This window comes from Manduca sexta, unplaced genomic scaffold, assembly GCF_014839805.1.
Source record: "Manduca sexta isolate Smith_Timp_Sample1 unplaced genomic scaffold, JHU_Msex_v1.0 HiC_scaffold_46, whole genome shotgun sequence".
Lineage (NCBI taxonomy): Eukaryota > Metazoa > Arthropoda > Insecta > Lepidoptera > Sphingidae > Manduca > Manduca sexta.
In genome coordinates, this window is record NW_023595253.1 from 170,044 (window position 1) to 193,013 (window position 22,970).

The 22,970-nt window shown below is 35.0% G+C and overlaps 1 protein-coding gene across 1 annotated transcript; it reads left to right on the forward strand.

The window, feature by feature from the left end:
- Nucleotides 1-1,799: 1,799 nt before the first annotated feature.
- On the forward strand, nucleotides 1,800-21,221 carry LOC115444416 (arf-GAP with dual PH domain-containing protein 1). The gene is given in 9 exon segments (XM_030170191.2): nucleotides 1,800-2,014; nucleotides 10,808-11,033; nucleotides 14,062-14,235; nucleotides 16,486-16,578; nucleotides 17,050-17,226; nucleotides 19,113-19,277; nucleotides 19,279-19,346; nucleotides 19,977-20,171; nucleotides 20,519-21,221. Coding segments are annotated over 9 exon segments (1,245 nt in total). The 5' UTR covers nucleotides 1,800-1,932; the 3' UTR covers nucleotides 20,584-21,221.
- Nucleotides 21,222-22,970: the final 1,749 nt, after the last annotated feature.

A 22,970-nucleotide genomic window follows, 5' to 3' on the forward strand; every position in this document is an offset into this window, starting at 1 on the left:
GCCGGCATAATTGTGTCGACTGCCGAAGGGTAATCTCTCGTCAATCGACATTTTATTGGACCGCACTCCACTAATCATCAGGTGCAGTGGGGGTATTTTGCCGTGCACTTATAAAAACACATAAATTTATAAAATCTTATGTGGAACATGATTTGCATAGAACTTGCCATACCGAATTGATATTTAATGTTACTTTTCAATCGTTAATGCATACAATTAATCTCGTAAACCTAAAACCATATGAAAGTGTTTGAATTGGTTACATTAATGATATTTCCACCAAATTAGTGCTAGCCTGTACGCTTTGATTACGAATATGTCAACACGCTCGCTCAAGCATAATGCCGGCTCCACACGTTGGCCCCAATGTTGGCCCCAACGGCACTCGTCCAACGTGTGGATCTAGAAAATAGCATTGACCCCAACGTTGGGACGAGCATTGGTAGTTAGCTGACACGTGTCGATTTTTTGATAAAGGATCAAAAGAATCTGTGCCAATTTTGGGGATACCTCCACACATTGGTGATTTGCTCAGTCCTGTTGCAACACGCATTGCGTGCGTATATCGAGCGAAAATGTCATCATCCACAAAATCATCACGCGCGTGGACAAATGAAAAGTTATAGAATATATAGAACAATACTAGGCACATCCAATTATATGGAATGCATCTCGGAAGGATCATAAAAATAAAAGTACTGTAACTTAGAACAGTAAAATCGATTAGAACTATTGCGTTTTCTGTATCAGATATGCCCACGTTGGCTCTGTTGAGACAGGACTAGTATAATAGCCAAGGTGTGGACGCCTCACGAAATTAACCAACCGACGTTGGCACGAGTGTAGGGGCCAACGTGTGGACCCGGCCTAATATAAAGTCATAGGCGTAGTTAGTAATTTTCCAAAGACGGCCGTTATACTAGACTAAAAACAAAATGGCTTCAGTGTACATGAAGATTTAATAATTTTGGTCGTTTGGAAAATATATAGTAGTATTAGACTGCCTCATATTTTTTTAGATGGGTATCAAGCAATTTTGGGTCATGATGCATAGGGCCCTCTCTATGTGTGGAATACATACTTAATGTAAATTGTAGAACCTTCTACTTCCAAATATCTATATCTTAGCAATGAATATTGTGCCAATCTTCGATCAACAATGTCAGCGTATTGTTAATTGAAGGTGCCAATATTAGATCACTTTTCCTAATTATGCGTGAATAATGGTACTTACCTCTTTTTACCGGATTTACCTACAATTAACATACCTATATAATACATGTTATGGTACATGGTATGTACAATCCCGGCATTATTGCTAAGAATGTGAGTACCTAATTAAAACAGTTTTAACGTTATTCATAAATATCCATCCATTGAAAATTTAAAACGGACCATCCATTGATTAAATTACAGGTAACTGTATGTGTCGATGTGCACGTTCAGTTAAGAATATCAATTAAGTAAGTACCTACATATAAATTAACGATAGATCCGGTGATAATTAATTCGTATCCTATAATATTTACACGTAATTTACGCGAGACAAGTTCATGTATTCGTGTCGCATGATCGCATCACATAGATACCTACGGGCTACGATTCCTATTCCCACTACGCTGCACTCACACAAGTGAATTTTACGAGTATCCACTACCATCTACTACACACTGGTTTCATTCATATACCGAAACTAGACCTCTCTTTCTATCTCATTCATGCTAAGCCGTCGCGTATGTGTGTGACTGCAACGGCATTCCTCACCCACGAAATAGCGTTTGTTGAACCGATTCGTCGCGCGTCGGTCGCGGGTCGGAGTCTCGCTCGCTCCCTCGCGCAGTGGCATAGAACGCGTTCGTTGGAGGCGTTCGACTTTCAAGTGGCGACGTACGCTAGCGTGTATGTCTTCATTATTGATGCAAAAGTTCCACGATGGTAGATCATAACCAGAAATTGTTACAGGAGTTGCAAAAGAAAAGTGGAAACAATGTTTGTGCCGATTGCGGAAGTCCGGGTATGTCGTTATTAGTGATATTTGAGTATTTTAGTGTTAGTGTTTTCCTTGTGCGTGGTATTTTCATGGGGTTGTGAATAGGCGGGGGGCGTAAATGCGTCCATGCTTTGAAGTTCACTGACCTCAACGTAAAATGCATTCAATGAAAACAAATCATCAACATGGGTAACAATAAAATATTTCGATGGTTTGTGTAAGTACATAACTCCTTGTTTGATACATATCTCATATCAGCGATGTTTGTGTGCCTGTTCCTATCGGCAAGGTGGGTGTAATGACTTTAGGTAGTTATAACAAATTATTGGAAATTTATCTCATTGGCCAGTATTTGTTTTTTATATAATTTAATGACAATAATCGCGCGAAGTAAACAGATGATGCAACTGTATTAGCAATGTTGATGTTACAATTTAACAAACTCAGTAAATACATAACAGGCTTCCAATTTTCCATTTCTTTAACCTCATTCTTGTTAAAGTTTTAATGTGCCTTGCATGGATAAATTATATTATATTATCCAGTCGATTTTATGGAGGTAAAATTTAATGAGGTAAATTTCATTAGAATATTAAATGTTACCAATTAAATGGGATTTATTAATTAATGTTCTTTGATTCGTATTAACTTACCAACAAATAAAAAATATGGAAAAGATAATTAGAGTACTAACTAATTCAAATTAAGTAATATTTATTGGCCCTGACACTCCATTAGCATTTTTAGTGTTTAGAATAGGTAATAACATATATATTTTGAACTTTGATATATACTTGGAAGTATTTCATACATACCTAATAATATTTTCTTATCTAACATAAATTTATGAGAAAATTAAACTGTCTTCGATACAGGCACAGCCCAGGGTGGACATTACCATTAACGAGAATTATATATTATAATTTAACTTTATAAACATTAATCATATTTATTATAAAAATATATATTTAACTAAATTATGTACCTAGTTTTATAGGAATATGCAGTAGTCAATGTGTTTGTCGGAATTTCCTGCCAAAATATTACCTTAATATTGACATAATGTTATTTAGTAATATCTATCAATTCTATTTAACTAGAATAGCAACAAAAATAAATATCTTTTCAAATAGTAATTTCAATTTTCAAATAGCTATTATTTTTTAAATGCGGTCTCTAAACTAATGTTTCTGTATATTAAACTAATTTTATTTTTTATGTAAAATGGCTTTTATGTCATTAATAATTTAAATTATATGATATTCATTACTATACCTACAATTTACAACAACAAAAAGGTTTAACAATGTGCCTTATTTTATAATTCTTTTATTATGATTCACCCGTTGAAACATTCAATTTAAACATTATTCAAATGTTTTATTTTAATTTGAAACAATTAGTACAAAAGAACATTTGTTTGTACAATAGTTTTAGATTTTTAAATTGAGATATATTTCTTGATTTTATTTTACAGTGGGGAATATGATTTACATAAATCTTATCTTATTTTTTATCTAATCTTACTTATATTATAAATGAGAGAGATTGTGAAAATTTTTGGATATTTATTAGCAGTAAACACAGAAACAGCTGAACAGATTTGGATGAAATTTGGTATGCGGGTAGGCCCTGACCTGGACTGATACATAGGCTACTCTTTACCTTTGTAATTCACTACCATGGGAACTAATAGAATTACAAATTGATGTTTGAAATAGATGACACTGGTATCATACAGTATTTTAGGAAGTTTTGTAGCAGGAAAGGCTTTGTATGTGGGCAAAACTTAGCAACATCTAGTATGCATATAAAAAGATATCTAAATGACTTATGTAACATGATATATTATTGGGATATTTCTTTCTTTCCTTCTACTTGGTATCAAGGTCTATCTTCCTATTTCAAACCTTATTTTATGCCTGTCTTTGGCTGCATCTGAATTTTAATTACCTAGTGGTTTTATTATCTAATCACACAATGTTGTACATTTTTACCAAATCTTTATAACAGACAGCATTACACTAAAACTGACTGATTATTATGATTCGAGCCTCATTTGTCATTGGCAAGAAATAGTATATGTAATGTGACACAACACATCAACATATTTAAAAGGATTTATTAGATAAATTCTAAATTCAAAAATAAAATTGGCAAAAGAAAGTTCTTCACAAAGTGTGTGTAATGCAATGTTTTGTCTGAAAGTAAATGTTATTAACAGTGATGCAGAAAATATAATAGCAGACAGCAGACACATTACATTTTGCTATTACCAAAAGACAACATAGAGTATGTTATTTCAGATGTGAAAGTTCATGCGTTCATGCTTCTTAATATAACTATATTTTAATGGATATTTTATTGAATTATATTATTGTATTCGTCATTGTGATTTAAAACTAATAATAATATTAGTCTTTTATCATTTTACTGGTGAATTAAGTATGACTTATAGCTTTGTTATTGCATATATTTTATACAAACTACATATTTATTGTGAATATAAAACCTTAAAATGTATGATACTTAGATACATTTTTTTAACTGTATTTCTCTAAAGCGACTAAAGGCCTCGTGGCGTCATTCCCTTTCCACTCGCCTATATTTTTTACACCTGTCCATTAAAAAGCATACAGGTTATTAGTTTTATTTTATATATCGACGCCCTTTTGTACTGCTCTGAAATATGTTTTAATTCTGTTTTATGGGTGCTACGCATATTTTTACATTTATTTATTTTATTTTTATTTAATAGCTATTAATAAAAATAATCATAGCATTAATACGAAACCCTCACAATAGCTTAATTCCAGCAGTGTGATCAGTGTTAGTTTATAATGCAAAGTTAATATAATTAACGAATACTAGTATAGGAAATTGCTACAAAAATATTTAATGCATTCAACAAAACTTGTAGGTAATACGTATATCTTCCGCCAAACGAAAAAATAACAAAAAAATAATCTTTATATCAAAAATATGACCGTCAAAGTAAAATCGTATTTTACTAAAAAGTACCCGTAAGTGGGAAACATTTACCCTCGATCAGCTAATATTCGCAATTTGCAGCCCACATTAAAAATGGGGTCATTTTTATAATAATTAGCCAATAATAATCAGGGCTCCCTATCTGGAACGTGAGTCACAATCGTGTTATGACTATGCGTCATTAGATTTCACGCAGTAGGTAAGGATTTATTTAAAAGATACGTAGTCGTATTAATAAACTAGCTGATGCATAGAGGCTATTATTGCGTAAAGAATTGATCTTGAGTATCACCAGGCCTCCTACAAGGAAATCTATACTTTCTAACTGACCTCAACAATTTACTGTGAATCGTGTTCATCGTAATTCATTCAAGATTCTATTTATAGACGTGTGACTGTATTTTCGTATATTAATAGGTAGTTTGTTAATAAAAGTGAATCTATCAAATATTGGCACAAATCGTAATATTTAAATTCCAAAATCTTAATTTTATTCTTCTGTGTTGATTCAATATTTGTGCCGTATATAGTTATTTATGCGTACAAGTTTTACTGGTATAGTTATAATAGTTTTGATACTACAGACAAACCTAGCCTTAAGACACATTCGTTTTTATACCTATGTTGAAAAAGGTACGTGTCAAACTTAACTTCGTCATCGGCACGGCGCGGCGCGGGGCCGAGGCGACGCGACAGAGGTGATTCGCGTCTACATTTCCCTGAGATATGACACACGGCACGCCGTTGTTATTTACGAGTGGCGCAGAGGCCACGCGCGTGTGTGTGCGTGAGCCGTGACGTCGTGTCGGTGTGTAGGCTTGACGCTTGTAAACACGGATGCCAGCCGCGTCGCGACGTGGAAACGCCTATTTTCTCAAAAACATCAATTTTCCATAAGTTTGTAAAAAACTGTGATAGGTCGTGAGTTTGTTTACGTAACAGTATTTATCGTGGGAGAGTTTTGGGCTAGGTCGGTTTATCAAAATGGTCGGCAAATGGCATATGCGATAACACTGACAACAATTGGACATATCGAGCTGAAATAAAAAAAAATCTAGGCCGCGTAAGACCGAGCTAGGCGAACGTAGGTAATATATTTCGTTATAAATTATGTGTTCGGATAACATCGCGGGGACCGATACATATTCTATTTTTGTGTGGACCATCGCGAAGTTCGGTTTTAGTTACTGACGGTACATGCATAGTACATAATAGTGCACGTCATTTGAACGTGTTTATTGAACTTTCTCGATGTGTACACTGTTCTAACCTAGCGGTTATGTGACGCGTACGTCACTAGCTTATCTACACAATGTATTGTAGGTACTAGTACAAATCTCGTGCTTCAGTTTTAAAGAAACTTCGAAAACGTTGCGGCTTAGTACCTACCTATTTGGCAATTACGCATATATGTGAACTAAATAGGCCAATCAGATAACTAAATTGATTTTATCTATCTATTTTAATTATAAATACTACCTATTACGTGAATGATAAAATTACTGATCATGTCAAATCAGCTGTTAGTTACCTATCAATTAGTTAAAAGTTTGTTAGAGATGTTATTTTACCGATTGCCAGTCGCCACCAATAGATACTTATTAGAATTGACAAGTATACTACTCATGGTTATTCCACGTAGCAATGTGAAACGTGCTATAATAGTATGTTTATCATATTTTTTATTACTTTAGCTTATTGAGATATCTACATAATATTTTGTGTTTAGGTGAATTAGATATGATCGCTGTTTTTTCACAATATGCAAGTCAAAACATATTAAGCCTCGTATCGGTTACGCGTGGTATTTACGCGCGCCATGTTCGTGCGCGGCAAAACGACAAGTTGTTACTCAATTTTTATCCAGGACGCGGCTGCTGTCCGCGGCAAGCGATCCGCTTCGACTCACTGACTGGTGGTAGGTCTCTCATATGTGAGAGTCCGCCTGGGTAGGTACCACCGCAATGACTATTTCTGCCACCAAACAGCAGTGTGTAGACATCGTTATGTTCCGGTTTGAAGGACATTGTGGCCAGTGTAACTACTTGATATAATAAGACTTAACATCTCATGTCTTAGGATTGCAAGTGCAGTGGAATACCAAACAATACTTTGTAATTCCAGGTAATGAATGATGTTTCTCCTGTTTATGGGCGGTCGTATCACTTACCATCAGACGAACGGCAAACTCATCTCGTCATTCAAAGCAATATAAACATACACATTTTTCAGTTATTCATGGGTGAGACTGGGGATAAGTTACTCTGTCGTGCAAGCCACATTAAAATATGACAGAACAGTCTCAACTATGCACACGTTGCTAAAAATCTCCAAAAAATGGCGCGGTCCGTGGCATGTACGAGCGCGGCAGTGTTTGAAATAAATGACGAGGCAATCCTGTAGTGCCTAGTACCCATTAAATGCGGCTCTCGTGCAAGCCGATGTTAGGGTATATGCCGCGCGCGATACAAGGCTTTAGGTGAGCGTCCAGTTTTATCACTAAGCACGTTAGAAAAAAAAAAACATTTTATTTAAGGTATATTGCATCAATTTATACACATAAATTATGTTAATCGTTCAATAATTAGAAATTTTGGAAAGTGCTTTATGAATGATTTCATCAGAAGCTACTTTTTATAAATGTTTCATTTTTAATTGCCCAATAAATCGCCTACTACAGAATATCATTAAGTAAATGTTAGAAAATATAATGTAGTAAAACATGTCCAATTTCATGTCACTTTATCGAGATTCGTGATCCAAAATCTCCGATGAAATCGTAAGTCTGCGAACGTAATCGCAGTGTCGCTCGGCTAATCTGTGCTGTGACGATTTCCGCTTATCGTATTTACACTTACGTTTATTTTCATACGATAAGAAAAAGAAAAATAAGTGCCTGTAACAGAGGCCGTATATTCTACGTCAACACGTTTAACGAGCTTTGGCTTGAGTGCGTTAATGCGTTAGTTATTACTTGATATGTTCAATCGGGATATGCTATTCGAAAACGGACTTTCGACTTTGAAATTACGACTTAATCTAAATACTAATAGAGTATAATATAGCTTTAGACAAAGGCCTTAACTACCGTGAGGCCCCAGGCGGGACAAAAAAAAGTTTTCCGGTTTTAACAATTTCGTCGGTAAAATCGTAAAAAGGGTCCTCCAAATCACCGTGCAAGGCTGGTTCTCCTCCCCCCTAAAGTCGCCTCTGGCTTTAGATATCGTCGTAGAGATAGTGGATATGCTAGACTAAATATATCCAGTGGGTAGCCATTTTCCTAATAGGTAAAAGTTTTTTGAATTTGACCCGTTTTTATTACGTTTATTACGCAATTTGGATTCAACAGAATATAGAGTCATTGATTTTATGTTTCCAAGATATAAGACCTCATTACGGATTTTAATCAATGATTAACGCAGTTACTATGTTATCATGCTTTTTAAAGTTATTTTAAGTAGAAAGTAACATAACAGTTATTAATTAAAACACTGCTTAATAACGTTATTGGTAACGGACTTAATTAACAGATAGAGTGCATCAATTATTTTTTTATCTGGTTCTTCGTGGCAAGTGTTTTTTATTTGGTTAAGGAAGTCTTATTATTAGCTCTCCTCAGTCAATGTAGGAAAGCAATTTTTTTTAAATATTTTATTTGACTCAGTCAGTCTTAAAATATATTATGATGATTTTCCTATTAATCGATAATAATCTAGATAGATCGTATAACTTATAAGTTGTTCCATATTAACTACTTAATTAATAAAAAAGTAGAGTCCAGCACCATTGCGTTTACGTACAACAGATTGTTAATGCGGAAACATTCTAATTAGGTTTTATAACTAAAACGACCGAGTAACGTAAAACGGAACGATATTTGCCTAATATTTGTGAATTGAGAGCATTTCCATGTTTTTATATGTGTATATAATTGTACACGTGTCATGACATAAAAAGTGATATTTAAATATTTTAATTGTTAAATACAGCAACTTAATACGGAAATTTATGAACTTTTCTTATGGAAACTGACGTAAAATACATAAAATGCAGGTAAAAGCAAGTTACGTCATAGTTCGCGTTGGTTTTTTGTGATTGCAATTTTATCTTACCTATAAATTGCATTTCCTGCATATTTTAGTCAAGGATTTTGAATCGACTTGCTAGAATTGATGAATGTACACTGTACACTTTACCTAACTAAATTACTATGAACATAGCTATGGTAAGACGTCACATGTTTTTTTTTGCAATTTTATAGAACTAAAGAAATGAAAACAACAATTTTAAAATAAGGGTATTTTCTTTAAATAAAACAAATCACAAAGGGCAAAGTTTGGCTCAAATGCAGCCCACTAGAGAACTTGTGGTATCCGTATACAATTAGTATTTTGTATTTTAATACTTTAAGATTTTATCGTGTGACTTCACGAAATTTAAGAAGCCTTCGTCCTCTTTTCACATGATGCCATTTCGTTGACCACCTACGTCTCTCTTAACACGTGATTTATTTATGGATGACCCCTTATTGGACGCTTAATGCACGTGCCATAGTATTGATCATAAGTTCAGTATCATTGACTAGTTGAATAAGTCAGTTCAGCAACCCGCATTGCGCCAGTGTTGGAATTCAGCGTGAACCATTAATGCGAGAACCAATGCGGTAAACACCTATGTGCCAATTAGGCGTGTATACATCCTGGTTTTTCCAGATTCGACCTATATTAAATTAATATAATACGGGTATCACTGGCGAAGAGACCATATGTATAAACGGATTCCTACCGGCTTCACTTTTGTTATATATTAAAGCAAACTATTAAAATTACTGATATCATTTGCTAATAAATAATTAGTATTTACAGCATAACGGTTTAAAATTTAAGTATAATTATTAGTATTAGTACTGACATTTTGTGTCGGCTTCCCTTTCAGGAAGTTGTACCATTCGCCACTGATGGGTATTATAGGCATTCTCATGTGTTATGATCGGCACAATTACTATTTAGGTATTTACAAATACGAAAGTATTTTTTATTTCAATGTTATTAGCAGTGGTGAAGGTCCATATAACCCGATTCCTGCCGGCTTCCCTTTTGTAATTTATGTAAAATCTAAATATCAGGACGATTTGCGAACTGCATTTATACATATTATTAGTACTTATAATATGTTGTGTCGGGTTTCCCTTTTTTTTAGATTTCCCTTTCGGTAAATTTCACCCTTCGCCGCTGGTAATTAGTATATTTGGTAGCCTATTTATGATTTGGTATAAATCTATCAAGTGTAGATAGATTTACATCCAGTTATCAAGAGTTAAATAAACATACCGAGGTAATTAATATGTATATATAAGTTAATGTGACGAACAAACAAACCAGTTGCTAGGTGTAAACTGAATTTGTCAACAAGGAATGCTTATTTGTTTAATTTGTTGGATATATTTATTAGGATTTTTTCAATAAAATTAATTTGATTATTTATTTAAAATTAAATTATAGTAAACATAAGAAGCATTCATCTGTGAGCTAAAAAAATTAATAAACTTTTGATAAATATAATTAATTCCAATGTAAAAATTTTAATTATAAATTTTGCACGACAAAGTCTCATTTGTTTCTTTGCTACAACAAAAATAATACGGGTGATACAACTGGCTCAAAAAACATTGACTGTTATTAGCTTTGCCATAGTTTTCGTGCGATCACTCAAATAGTTGGAGACCATCATTTTCCTTCGCTTTTATTGTTACCACGTGAGCATTTGTAACTCATCATTTACACTCTGTAACAACAAAACAGTGAAGAACATTTTTCCTTATTTCAGAGCCGGACTGGGCTTCGTACAATCTCGGTATTTTCATATGCATGCGGTGCGCGAGCATCCACCGCGGCATGGGGGCTCATATCAGCAAGGTGAAGCATCTGAAGCTCGATCGATGGGAGGACTCTCAAGTGGAAAGAATGAAGGAAGTAGGGAATGCAGCCGCCAAGAACAAATACGAGGAGAGAGTGCCCCCGTGCTATCGAAGACCTAACTGGAACGATCCACAGTACGTAACATTTGCTTGTTGGTGAGATTTTGTCGCCTAATGGATACCAGCCACAGATGATGGCATGTTCTGATTAGTAATTTTTCGTATTTACTGCACTTATTATAAGGTTCAATATACTCTGTTATGACAGGATAAAAACAGATTAAATAGTCGGCCGCGTTCCGTAGAATTGATTTGTTCCTTCCCGGAATACCATTTGAAAGTAACATCTAAATTGAAACAATTTATTTTATTCTATTAATAAATTATGTTCATGCTACCGTAAACGCCAGACTTAAAAATTAAATGTACAATCGTCCTTCGAGTAGAGTACACAATGTATTTTAATTACTTTAATCACTGTCATAATTTAAAAATATTCTGCAAAAAACTAACTTAAGACGGCGACTATGAATGACTGAATAAAGAATTCAAACTATTCACACATTACGACACAAATACTCTAATTAACACTAAATACTGACAATATTGCAGTTAATAATCCGTTCCACATTCCTGCTTCTGACGAAACACGTTTTAAAGAAATAAATAGCATATTGAGGCCATAACAAAACTTGACCCACATCATTATCTATGTGTCCCATGGAATAACTAAGTGATAAAAAACGAAAACATTTTACATGACGGGTTTTTTACGCCGCCAATCTTGATATGAGTTCAACATTATTTGCTTTCTAAGCCGACGTATGCAACTGTGTTTCCCAACTACTCTATAAGTTTCAAATAGGTCGTGGTTGTGAAATGGCAGCAAAAGTTAGGCTACAATGCTAGATTCACTTGAACTTACCACATTTCCGATTTTCACAACGGGAGAACGTTGTGTTCCTTATTCGCTCCACCGATAGAAAATTGCTCCAAGCAAAGCACTAAGGGTTCTCTCTCTTCAGTCGGATCGTGATCCTTTCCAAGGTCATTCAGCAGTCTTCTCCTCGAGACGCGATCTACTTACTGGTAAAAGACCAGTGATCATTGCAGCTAGCATTCTTGTCATGTGATTGCTTTTTGCGCGGGGAAAATACGCTTTATCGCTACCACCATTGTGGGCTGAGTGTTTTAGTTTCACCGGTCTCACGCCCCAATATCGACACTCGGATGTATATCATCATTCGAGAGAGCATTGGATGGAGTGCCTAACCCTGTGTATATCCTACACCGGCTTTCCAACCAAAACCCGCGGTGGTCTTCATCGGCGCGTACGGGAAGTCCCAGAGTATCTTGTCGCGTGTTACGTATGATGACCTTTAAGGAAAACAGTGGATAAAGGGATTTTTAATAGGTAGCAATCTTTTTGTCGGTTTTCCGGGAGGTGCCACTACCTCAGATCATGCTGCAAATTGGCTAGACCATTTGTAATTTATCGTGAAAATGTATTAGCTTTAATAAAGCAGAGATGACGTACTTCATGTTTTGTTGGAGTGTGTGCGGAGTGGGCCTCATACTTTGAGCTTTAATGTGGGCAGCATAAATAGCTTTTTGTCGGTTTCTGTATCAAAAGAGGCTAAGGCTTTATTAAAAAAATATTTTGATTTCATCCAAATTTAGTAGGCACAGGTAAAAGTGGACGTACGGAGCGACATAGTCGCGAAATAACGACCAAGCTCCTTAAATAAAGATTTAAAAAAATCAGAATACTTATTATGCAGTTGGGATTAGGTGTAAAACTGTGTACGCGTATTGGATGTCGACGTTACATGGGCATCTCCTTGAAAACCAGCGCTGCAGGCATAGGTGTTACTGCAGCATAGTTGAATGGAAGGCCCATTATAAGTGCAATAATTGCTTATATGTAAATAAATTAGATTTTATTTTGTTGTTCCCTGTATGCATTATTATTCCAATAATAAACTTATCTATCTATCTCTCTAAATAGTCAACTTTTCACACGCTATGTCATAGTTCCATTTTGTATTGTTTCGCGAGGCGCACCACGCTCGCGGGTCACTTCCGGTGTCCGCGCTAGTGTGCCTTTGAGGCTGAAGTTTAAATTTGATTTGTAGATTCTTAGTAGTTATCAGTATACATATATACACGAAAAAATGTCTTAATTATTTATCATTACACTGGAATTACAAAGGATAAAAGAGTTACATACTCAGGATGATAATTTCTTAAATTATATAATGACTTTCCTGAACGCAGTCAGTTTTGGGAACAAGGGCATATCAATCTTACTCATAAGAAAACAAAGTTGCATTTCGTTCATATTTATGTGCTGGTACGTCATGGTACCTTTTGGAAAGATGCTAACGTTTTCTAGATTGTTCAATGTTCAAGTTAATTCAAATACAAAACGCAGATTGAGTTTTATAAACGTAAATAGCAACAACACTTATAATGTATGTTTGCTAATTACATTAGTCACTACATAAATATTTTGTTGAAACTTGTCAAATGGTAAACTAATTAAAGTTTTACCAAGAATTCATTAAATATTATGATGCTTAGTATTTCAATTGCAATGCGTAAACAAATTATAAGAATATTTATGTGAATTGTGAACTGTTACGAATTCTTGAATATACTTATTTAAAAACTTTATTAAAATTACGGCAATAGTTCCGTGCAATTTCATTTCATCGTAAAAACTTAATCAGAATGGGTTCAGCGGTACATCGTCTACAAGAGTAGACTAAATAAACGAATTGCCAAGCTTCCCGGCCTTGAATTAAATATCGATATGACTCAGTCGACCACTTTAGGCGCACCACAATCGAATCATTGTGAAAGACTGACATGATGACTCGAAAGAATTCATATCCAAAACGCAATTTGTAAATAATTTAGTTGAAAATATTTGCGTATTTGTTTACGTCGGAACCTATTTGACATATCATTTTAGATCTACTGTTGTTCTTAAGTATTAATTAATAAGTATTATTTTTCTCGATTCTATGCTTTAAAGAATTGTCCGATTATCATTTAAAAAGTATAATAAAAAAAAATGCTTATATTTCGTGCTTTAAAGTTTTCAGATAGTAAAAATATCCCATACGAGACTCATTTGACCATATTCCTTTTATTCCAGAGTGCTGATCGAGCAATGGATTCGTGCGAAATACGAACGAGAGGAGTTCAGTCATCCGGAACGGCAGACTTACTTATCTGGTACCATGGAAGGGTTCCTCATGAAGCGCGGCAAGGAAGACAGCCGCTACCAACTCAGAAAGTTTATCCTAAGCGAGAATGAGGACACGCTCAAGTGAGTTATATGTACAACTAACAAATGTTTGGCCAAATGCTCGAAATTATGCTCAAATGTCGTCATTAATGTGTCTCACACGTATTCACAAATGTTACATTGCATCGTTTTACCGCTTACTCACAATGTTTTTGTTTAGGATTTGTTAACATCATTCATACGCTTAACAATAAATCGTACTAAAATTAATAAGCTTATCACCTGCTCACGTACATTTAACATAAAACGATGTTGACAATAAAGAAGGCGATAATGTTTACTTTACACGTTACATTGTGTTTACATAATTTTCTCTTAGCAACTGCAATAAACACGGTTTATTGGTAGGTACGGACGAACTGAGTGACAGACGTTTTGCTCATTATCAATAAAACATTTTTGATACAAGCTTGATTATTTCTAAAAAAAATTACAATTAAAATATTGTAATATATCTCGTCTTACGTCGTAAAAAGGCATAATATAGTATAATACGGTAGTACAACGCGATAAGCATCTGATAAATCCGTCGGCGGCCGCGGTGGCTAAATTCGTGACGTAGGCGAGACGAAAAGTTCCACACCTCTCATTGCCTTCTACGTAAGAGTCTCGTGCAAATATTGACCGACTACGTAATCTTGAACTTGCCTCGGTTACTGCTCTGCGATGTTTTCGCACTGTCGTTGTAATTATTTATGCAAACAGGATGGCGAATTGTGAAATTCTTGCATGTTGTGACGTGGATGAGATTGATGTCAGTTTTGTTTGACAGTTACTAAGTCATGATGGGACGCGTCACGGTCCCCAGGCGTGCCCGACGTCGACAGAATCCTTCACCTTACTTTGTTGGAAGGCTAATATGGAATTTTGTTAGCGCTCTAGTCCGAAATTGTATCGTCAAATATAAGGCATGTGTTTTTGTGAAGGTCGGACGTCGCCTCGTGTTTTCCGATTGTCTCGCTGTTCTCATACAAATCTTCCATACAGCCTTTATTTGCGAATCGGTTGATTTTTTTTTATAATAGCCATAATGCGTGAATTTCTACGTTTAGATTTTATGGTAATTTTTTTACCGTATGAATTGATTATGTACATTAGTTTAACGACATTTCTATGTTATAATTTAGCGCGAATAACAAAAAACGATGTATTTAAATAAATACATATGCAAGCTCGTTATAAAACTATGCAAAGTTGAATCGTTGTGATAATACACAAAAGGCACATGATTTTTCCTTATTTGCATATTAAGTGATCTTATTTAGCAATACAAATTGTGCTTTTAATTAAATGACATACTGAATTGATCCATATTTTATTATACAAAAAAAAAATAAAATTTATGGGCTTTTTGAAAAAAAATACAGTTTTGTTATTAAAATTAAATGAGATTAATTTGAATGATTAAATTATTTTAGAGACGTAAAATAGGCACATCTCTATGTAATAAAAATATTTCCTAATACAAATTGAATGATTAAAATAAAAAAATAACACGCGAATAATATAACTCGTAATTATTAGTTCTACTGGTCGTAAACCAATAATTTTATTATTATGACATGAAACTATAAACAGGAAACCGAACATAAAGCAATGCTAGCGGTTTAATTATAGATTGGTAATAAATATTTTATTGGTTGTGATGATGATGCATTTTTGTATAAATCTAGTAGAGATGCCAACGGGATTTTCCACTGATTCAACTATTGTTTACACTGAAACAAACAATACGTGCAATATAGACATATAGTCGAAACTTATCGTCATAATTTCGTGATACATTGCATCATTTGCAATATGCTAATAATTTTAGTACACATTTTTAATTATTTGCAATATTTCACAAACACTACATAGTTAATGCAATGTTTATTTCTGTCGCCAAGCAGCGGTGTGTAGTCACTGTTGTGTTCCGGTTTGAAGGACGTTGTAGCCAGTGTAACTACTGGACATAATAAAACTTAACAGCTCATGTCTCAGCGAGCGCAGTGGAATACCAAACAATACTTTGTAATTCAAGGTGTTGAATAGTGTTTCTACTGGTTATGGGCGGTCGTATCGCTTATCATCAGGCGAACGCCAAGCTCGTCTCGTCATTCAAAGCAATAAAAAATAGGTATTGTATAATGCACTGGTCACAGCAGAGCGGCAGTATGTTCATAGGCACCGACATTAAATTTGAATATAATTAAAAGGGCATTTGTCAGGTTGTACGTACGTGTATCGTGAAACTATCATCGGCTAAACATTACCGGACTGGTTCTTTAGGTATCACCCCGCTTCAGACGGCTGCGGCCGTACAACGGGTTGTCTCGGTCGTATAATCGATCGTCTCCGAGTCAAAAACTTTGGTCGCTTGAGGTAAGGACGACATTCGACGATTTCTGGAAAAAACGTTTAACGTCCGTTCACACTGACCGTCGCATACGTCAATCCATCACATATAACATCTCATTTTGTATTCACGTTCGACAATAACTCATAATGAAGGGCCGTGTCGCTTCGCCTTGCATTGTTGTTAATTTTATGTATGTTTTGAACTTGTGTTAAACCATGGATTTAAATAACCTATGTAGAAATTGTCACGTGAAAGCCAGAAACTATTTGATTTAGTTAAATTCAGTAATACAAGTATGAGAGAAACAGGTAAGAGTCACATTAAGTAGTAGCACCAGTGATGGACAGTGGTCCACAAATTGACATAATCACCAATGTTGGCCAGTATGTTTGGTCAAACATTCACAATCATTATGAGCTACATAGTCAAGTTTAGGAAGCACTGTAAAATTTATAGCGCAACTTTTGTGGTATTTATTTGGTACCTTTCCGCAGATACCACGTAAGAGAAAATAAGGAGCCTAAGGGCATTCTCAAATTGTCTGAGTTGAACGTAGTGTTCGCTCCGGCTAAGATCGGGCATATGAATTCAATGCAACTGACCTTTATGAAGGATGGGACGACGAGGCACATATACGTGTACCATGAGGAGCCAGAGGTTATAAACAATTGGTAAGTGATATTTGTAACATTTGGTAAGTTATTTTGTAATAAGTATAAAGTAGTTTAAGTATAATTAAGACGTTGGGTTTTTTAATACAAAACGACGAGATTTCGATTATGTACGTTAACTTTTAAGTAAGAATGGGAAATAGAGAACAAAATGTACCGAATCGATGAAAAAATAGCAAATAGCTTTAATATATTCGTGTTAAACTTAATTCGGCTCTGAGTATGTGATGAGCATCGCGACATTGTAATATCCAATCGGTTATCATGCGTGATGTCGTTTATTTAACATGATATATCAGGTTCTTATTTGTCATAACATGTAATCGCGTTATGTAAGATATTGCTACTAAAAATAACCGGTAAATTCGAGTCGAATTCGCAAGTTATGTTAAAAGGTTTGCGACGTCTGCAATAGTCCTTAGGTCTAATGACTATGATTTAGATGGTTCTGGGTTTGATTACAAAACAGGCTCATAATTTAAGATGATTTTTTTATTCCCTGAGCCATTCTAAAGTGTTGTTGGATACCACGCAGGCGTTTTTGTCAGTAAAATTCCGACATACCCCTTCTACCCTGCTTGTGCAGTACGGGTATCTGAATTCCGTCTACACTTAGATACGACATATAATTTTTGACTGCCTTAATAACGTAGTTGTATTGCGTATAAGGTACGAATAGGTACTAAACTGAGGTCCTAGGTTTGAATTCTGGGGTAACCAAAAATAATTGTGACTGGGTTTTTACATCTTAAAAAATTACTCAGTCGCAATTGAGAGTCAGGAACATGGCGGTGTGAGACCATCGAGCCTCGGAAAGGATGTAAAGCCGTTGTTCCTGTGGCTAATTTCTTCCCGGTCAAGTCAAATTGCCGTCTCACCGGACTATGAGAGTGTAGGAATATTCCTAGAATAATATAATCCTGCGTGTCTGGTTGATCTCCGTTGAGATTTGCCGCTGTGGCCGAAATTCAGCTATGAGAGATTCATAGTTTTAACGGTCCAATGTCTGTCCCATAGAAATGTAAAATTGTATGTTATTGGTAATGTTCTATAAGTAGATTTGTGAAATATCATTTATTTAAAACTATTAGTTTCCTCATAGACTAATGTTTCTCGGCGTTAAGTTGACAGCATGTGCGCGAGGCTTTTTTATCTAATCACTGTTTTGACACTTTTTTTTTCACGTATTATAATGACTCAACTGCGAATAAGTTAATCAATGATTAAAATATTTATTGGTATAGCTTTATAATGAATTTAACGGATTATAATAAGTATTTTGTTGTTTTGCCTGTTGGAACAGAATATGTTATATATCGTTGACTCACTCTTACAAGGCCTTATGTTAATTTATATTTATGTTGGAAAAGATTAGATTTTGAATTATCAAGTTGGTAAAACTTAGAAAATAAAAGTAGAGGAGGTTCGTTTTCAGAAGTGGGACGGTATATATTATGGTGCTGATATTATAAAACTTGGAAAAGACAATAATTCCCGTTTTTCCTTTTATTCCCTATTTTCTTTCGGTATTGAAAATTTTCACTGAAAAGACATCGCTTCATGTGATTTATAATTTAGTACGTACTTCAAATATAACATACAATTTCGTTATAAAAATATAGTAAAATGAAAAAATCATCACAAATCCATAGACAGTTGAAGAAAATATATTTTAATGACATGAATCCATGGTAGCGGGATCTCGTCTTAAATTGTTACACAATATTTTGTAACTAAAGGTATTTTACCAAAATTTCCTCACATCATTCACAGAAATAAGATAATAGATTATAATCTAAATAAATAATAAGCGTATGGTAAACTGTTGATTGAACACATATCATTGTAATAAAGTTGTTTTCCCAATAAGTATTTGTCATTTACAGGTATACAGCAATCCGATGCGCCCAACTACACCTACTCCAAGTGGCGTTCCCATCAACCCCTCAATCAGACCTGGTGTTGCGTCTGCCGAAGGACTTCGCCCGCGAGGGTTGGCTGTGGAAGACCGGGCCGCGGGCCTCGGACGCTCACCGACGCCGCTGGTTCACTCGACAATAGGAAGTTAATGTACCACGATGAGCCATTGGACGCGTATCCGAAAGGCGAGATATTTGTTGGTAAGTGATTCATTTCCTAATGGTAGAGTGGAGTGGGGGTAGAGACAGAGTGAGACGAGAGATATTTGTTTTCACCAATCGACATATAAGTTTTTGGATTTTTGAAATCGGAAAATACATTGGCTGATTTCGAATGCGACACACTTACGTGGACCGCTATGGCGGGTTTTATACTGTGTTCGCTATTCGGGGATGATAAAATGTCCTACCCTCAATAGTGTTAGGATGAGGTTTGGATAATATAAGTTGTTACTAAGTTTAAGGTCTAGGTGTTACTTGGTGGAAATTTTTACGAAATAATATGTAGTATTATTATGTACTTTATCGGAATATAATATGTGAGTTGGAGATAGTTGTATGTTTGTTGTAAGTATACTTTATAAATACAGTTCGTATTTCGATATAATTTGACACAAAAATAGACCATGTCCTGAATTAATATTCTGATTACTTTTTATCTTAGAACATGCACAGTTCAGTTTTAATTTCCACATAGGGGACACCTAGTTAGAGCAACACCTAATTAGACTATAGTTAATTATAGGCAAACATACAGATTCTGATAATATGGATAACTTATATAACACAATTAAACAATTAATATCACATAAAAACATTACACATTTCCAGGCAACGAGTCAAACGGCTACTGCATCAAAGTGTCCAACACTGGTAACGGGTGCAAGGAGGCGCGCTTCCCGTTCCAGCTGGTGACGCCGGAGCGCACGTACTGCCTCGCCGCCACCTCGCACGACGACCGCGACGGCTGGCTCGCCGTGCTGCAGCAGACCATCAAGCGCCCCGTCACGCCGCAGGACTCGCTCGGTAACCACACCGACCAACCGCCATCCATATCCATATATCCATACTGACCGACCATCTAGATTTGGCGTTCCGAACGTTCACTGTGTTCAACTGAATTGAACTGCAATCCGTTCAAACTGACTTTATTATGGCTAATATTGACAGCGAACATCCGGCGTTGTGCTCATCTCATTATTCAACTATAAACAAAATGCATCAATTTTGGCATTCGGCAATTTACATTTCAATTTGCGTTAAAATTCAAAGTATGTTTTCGTAATTTTTTGTTAACAATTGCCAATGTGGCCCTAGCATGACGGACACCAATTTAGTTTTAATATCAACAATAAAACTTGTTTTATTTTCAGTTGAAGCAATCCTGGTCAGGAAGCGCGCGACGTCGAACCCAATCAGCATATTCTCGGGGAGGTAGTTGCATAAAATCAATACAAGGAAGCTATGCACAGCTCCGACATGTGCTTAATGGAACTGACTGCAACGTTTTAATATAAATTATTTAGTGCCGGACGCCGCGCTGGTAGCGACGCGGTAGCTTTCTATCGCTTTGACAATGTTTTATTTATCGCAGGCGATAAGGGCGGCCGCACACGAGCCGGTCCGTTCCGGATCGGAATGAGGACCAATTAGTAAATCCTGTACTAAGTATACTTATAATTGGTGTTACTTTACGGGTCCGGCGTATACATTAATTCCGTGGAATTTTTTAATGATACCGTGTGCGGTCGGATATAATTATTTCAACAAAGAAGCATAGGGCTATTCAAGTAAACATATTAATTAGGGCAATTCACTTAGCACATGACTTACTGTCAGCAATGAGTCAGATTGATGTACGCTATAAGTGTAGGTAAATTTTTATTTAGAGAATGCAATTTGGGTTAGGATACTGACTTTTGCTGACAGTGGAGTCGAATTTACTGAGCTAAAAATTCACTGGTTTTAATAGTCGATTGACTAGAATAGAAAAAACAAAGCACCGCGTTGCCGCATCGTCCAATGGGACTAGAATTTAATTTTTAACATTGACTGTAAATAAAATCAACAACTACACGAACCATGTTTTAGTTTTACAATTATGTAAGCCTATTTAATTTTAATTTATTGTATTTAACACAGTGATTGGACTGAATCGATAATTTTATGTGTGTTAAATTATTTTCGTGTGTATTATTGATGTGTCGTCGTGGTTTTAAAGGGATTACGCACAATATAATGCATTATACCTAATCGTAGGTAATTTATACACGTACGTAGAGTAAGTATAATGGTAACATATTTATCTCTTACATGAGTACACTAGATAATGCGTTAAAAATCACAATAATGCTCTCTTAATCATGGTAAAAGACATTCTACAGGGACTTTGTATATGGTATGGTATATTAATGTACGTTATTATTGGACACCACAATGAAACAATGCATTACTATAAACATTTGTGTTTTGCTTTATGAATATATAAACATTTATTTTAATTTTTTTTTTATTGTTATTTAGAACAATATTCACAGATGAGAAAATATTAAAGGTTTTATAATAATTACGGGGTCATTATTTCCGAGTGTACAGTCGCAAACAACATGGCCAAAATAAATGAATTTTAATTTTTGTGCACTAAAAATCTGGTATTAAAAATAGTTTTATATTTCGTTGATTGTGGTGTTCACTTAATCTATAGGGATCATATATTCATATTGTAATCTTAGTACTCTCTAGAAGAAAAATCGTTCGCTAGTGAAACAGTATCGAGCTGATCGCTTCATGCAATATCTTTAAAATCTAGGGGCTAATTAACTTTATTTCGACCGGATCTAATTGACCGTCAGTGAAAACTGCAAACTTATAAAAGCCAATATTTAATTCGGCACCGAAACTTATTCAAGGTGTACTATAAATGCAGATTAGTGAAATCAATAGTGGCATTTGCTTTAGCCAAGATATCTACACCAAATAGTTGCTATAGGTGCACAGTTGTGGCAGACGTAACGTCGGATACTAAAGTATTTACTCGGTATCTTTTAAATTAGACCCTAAATCATGATACCCGTCGGATCAAGGTCCGGTTATTTAACCGGAGACAAGTAGCAGATCCGTCGTAATACTATCGTTTGTAATCAGCCTTATATCGTGTGAATAGTAATCGTGTGGATATTCTGAAGCTATCGAAGTATTTATTTGCATCACGTACTATTTTCGATTTGCATGTGAGTTGTATGGCTGACGTCACTGGAACTTTTTTGCGCTGCGTGTGGGCACACACACACACACACACATACACAATTCATTGATTTTTTTTTTCTTTTTTTAGCTGCAGTTTTTACTTTTTGCAGTTGTATATTTTCCTCAGTTCCTAATCTTGCAGTAAGTAAGCTGATTTTTCGTACCCAGTTAAGAAAGCGATAAGAATAAACTACGTCACTGTTATACGATTATTGACCAATCGGCCAATGACTCATCCTACGTATAAGTTGTTTGAATTGAACGCTTATAAACTACGTACTATATTTTTTATATATTCTCGCAGTGATCGTTATATCTTATTGGATCAAATACTAAATACAGTTTGAAGTATGGATCTAGTAATGCAATAAAGAAGCATGAATTTCAAATTTGATTACCCAGATCGGTCGTGAAGTAAATAAAAACAATATCGTTGACAAAGTTCAATCGGGCTTCATATTTTTATTAATTAACATTGATTTTTTATCAAATATAATTTTAATTAATGATTCATTTAAACTGACTTGTTGCTTTAAATTTGACATTTTAACTGACAGCTCCATTTTAAAAAGGAAATTC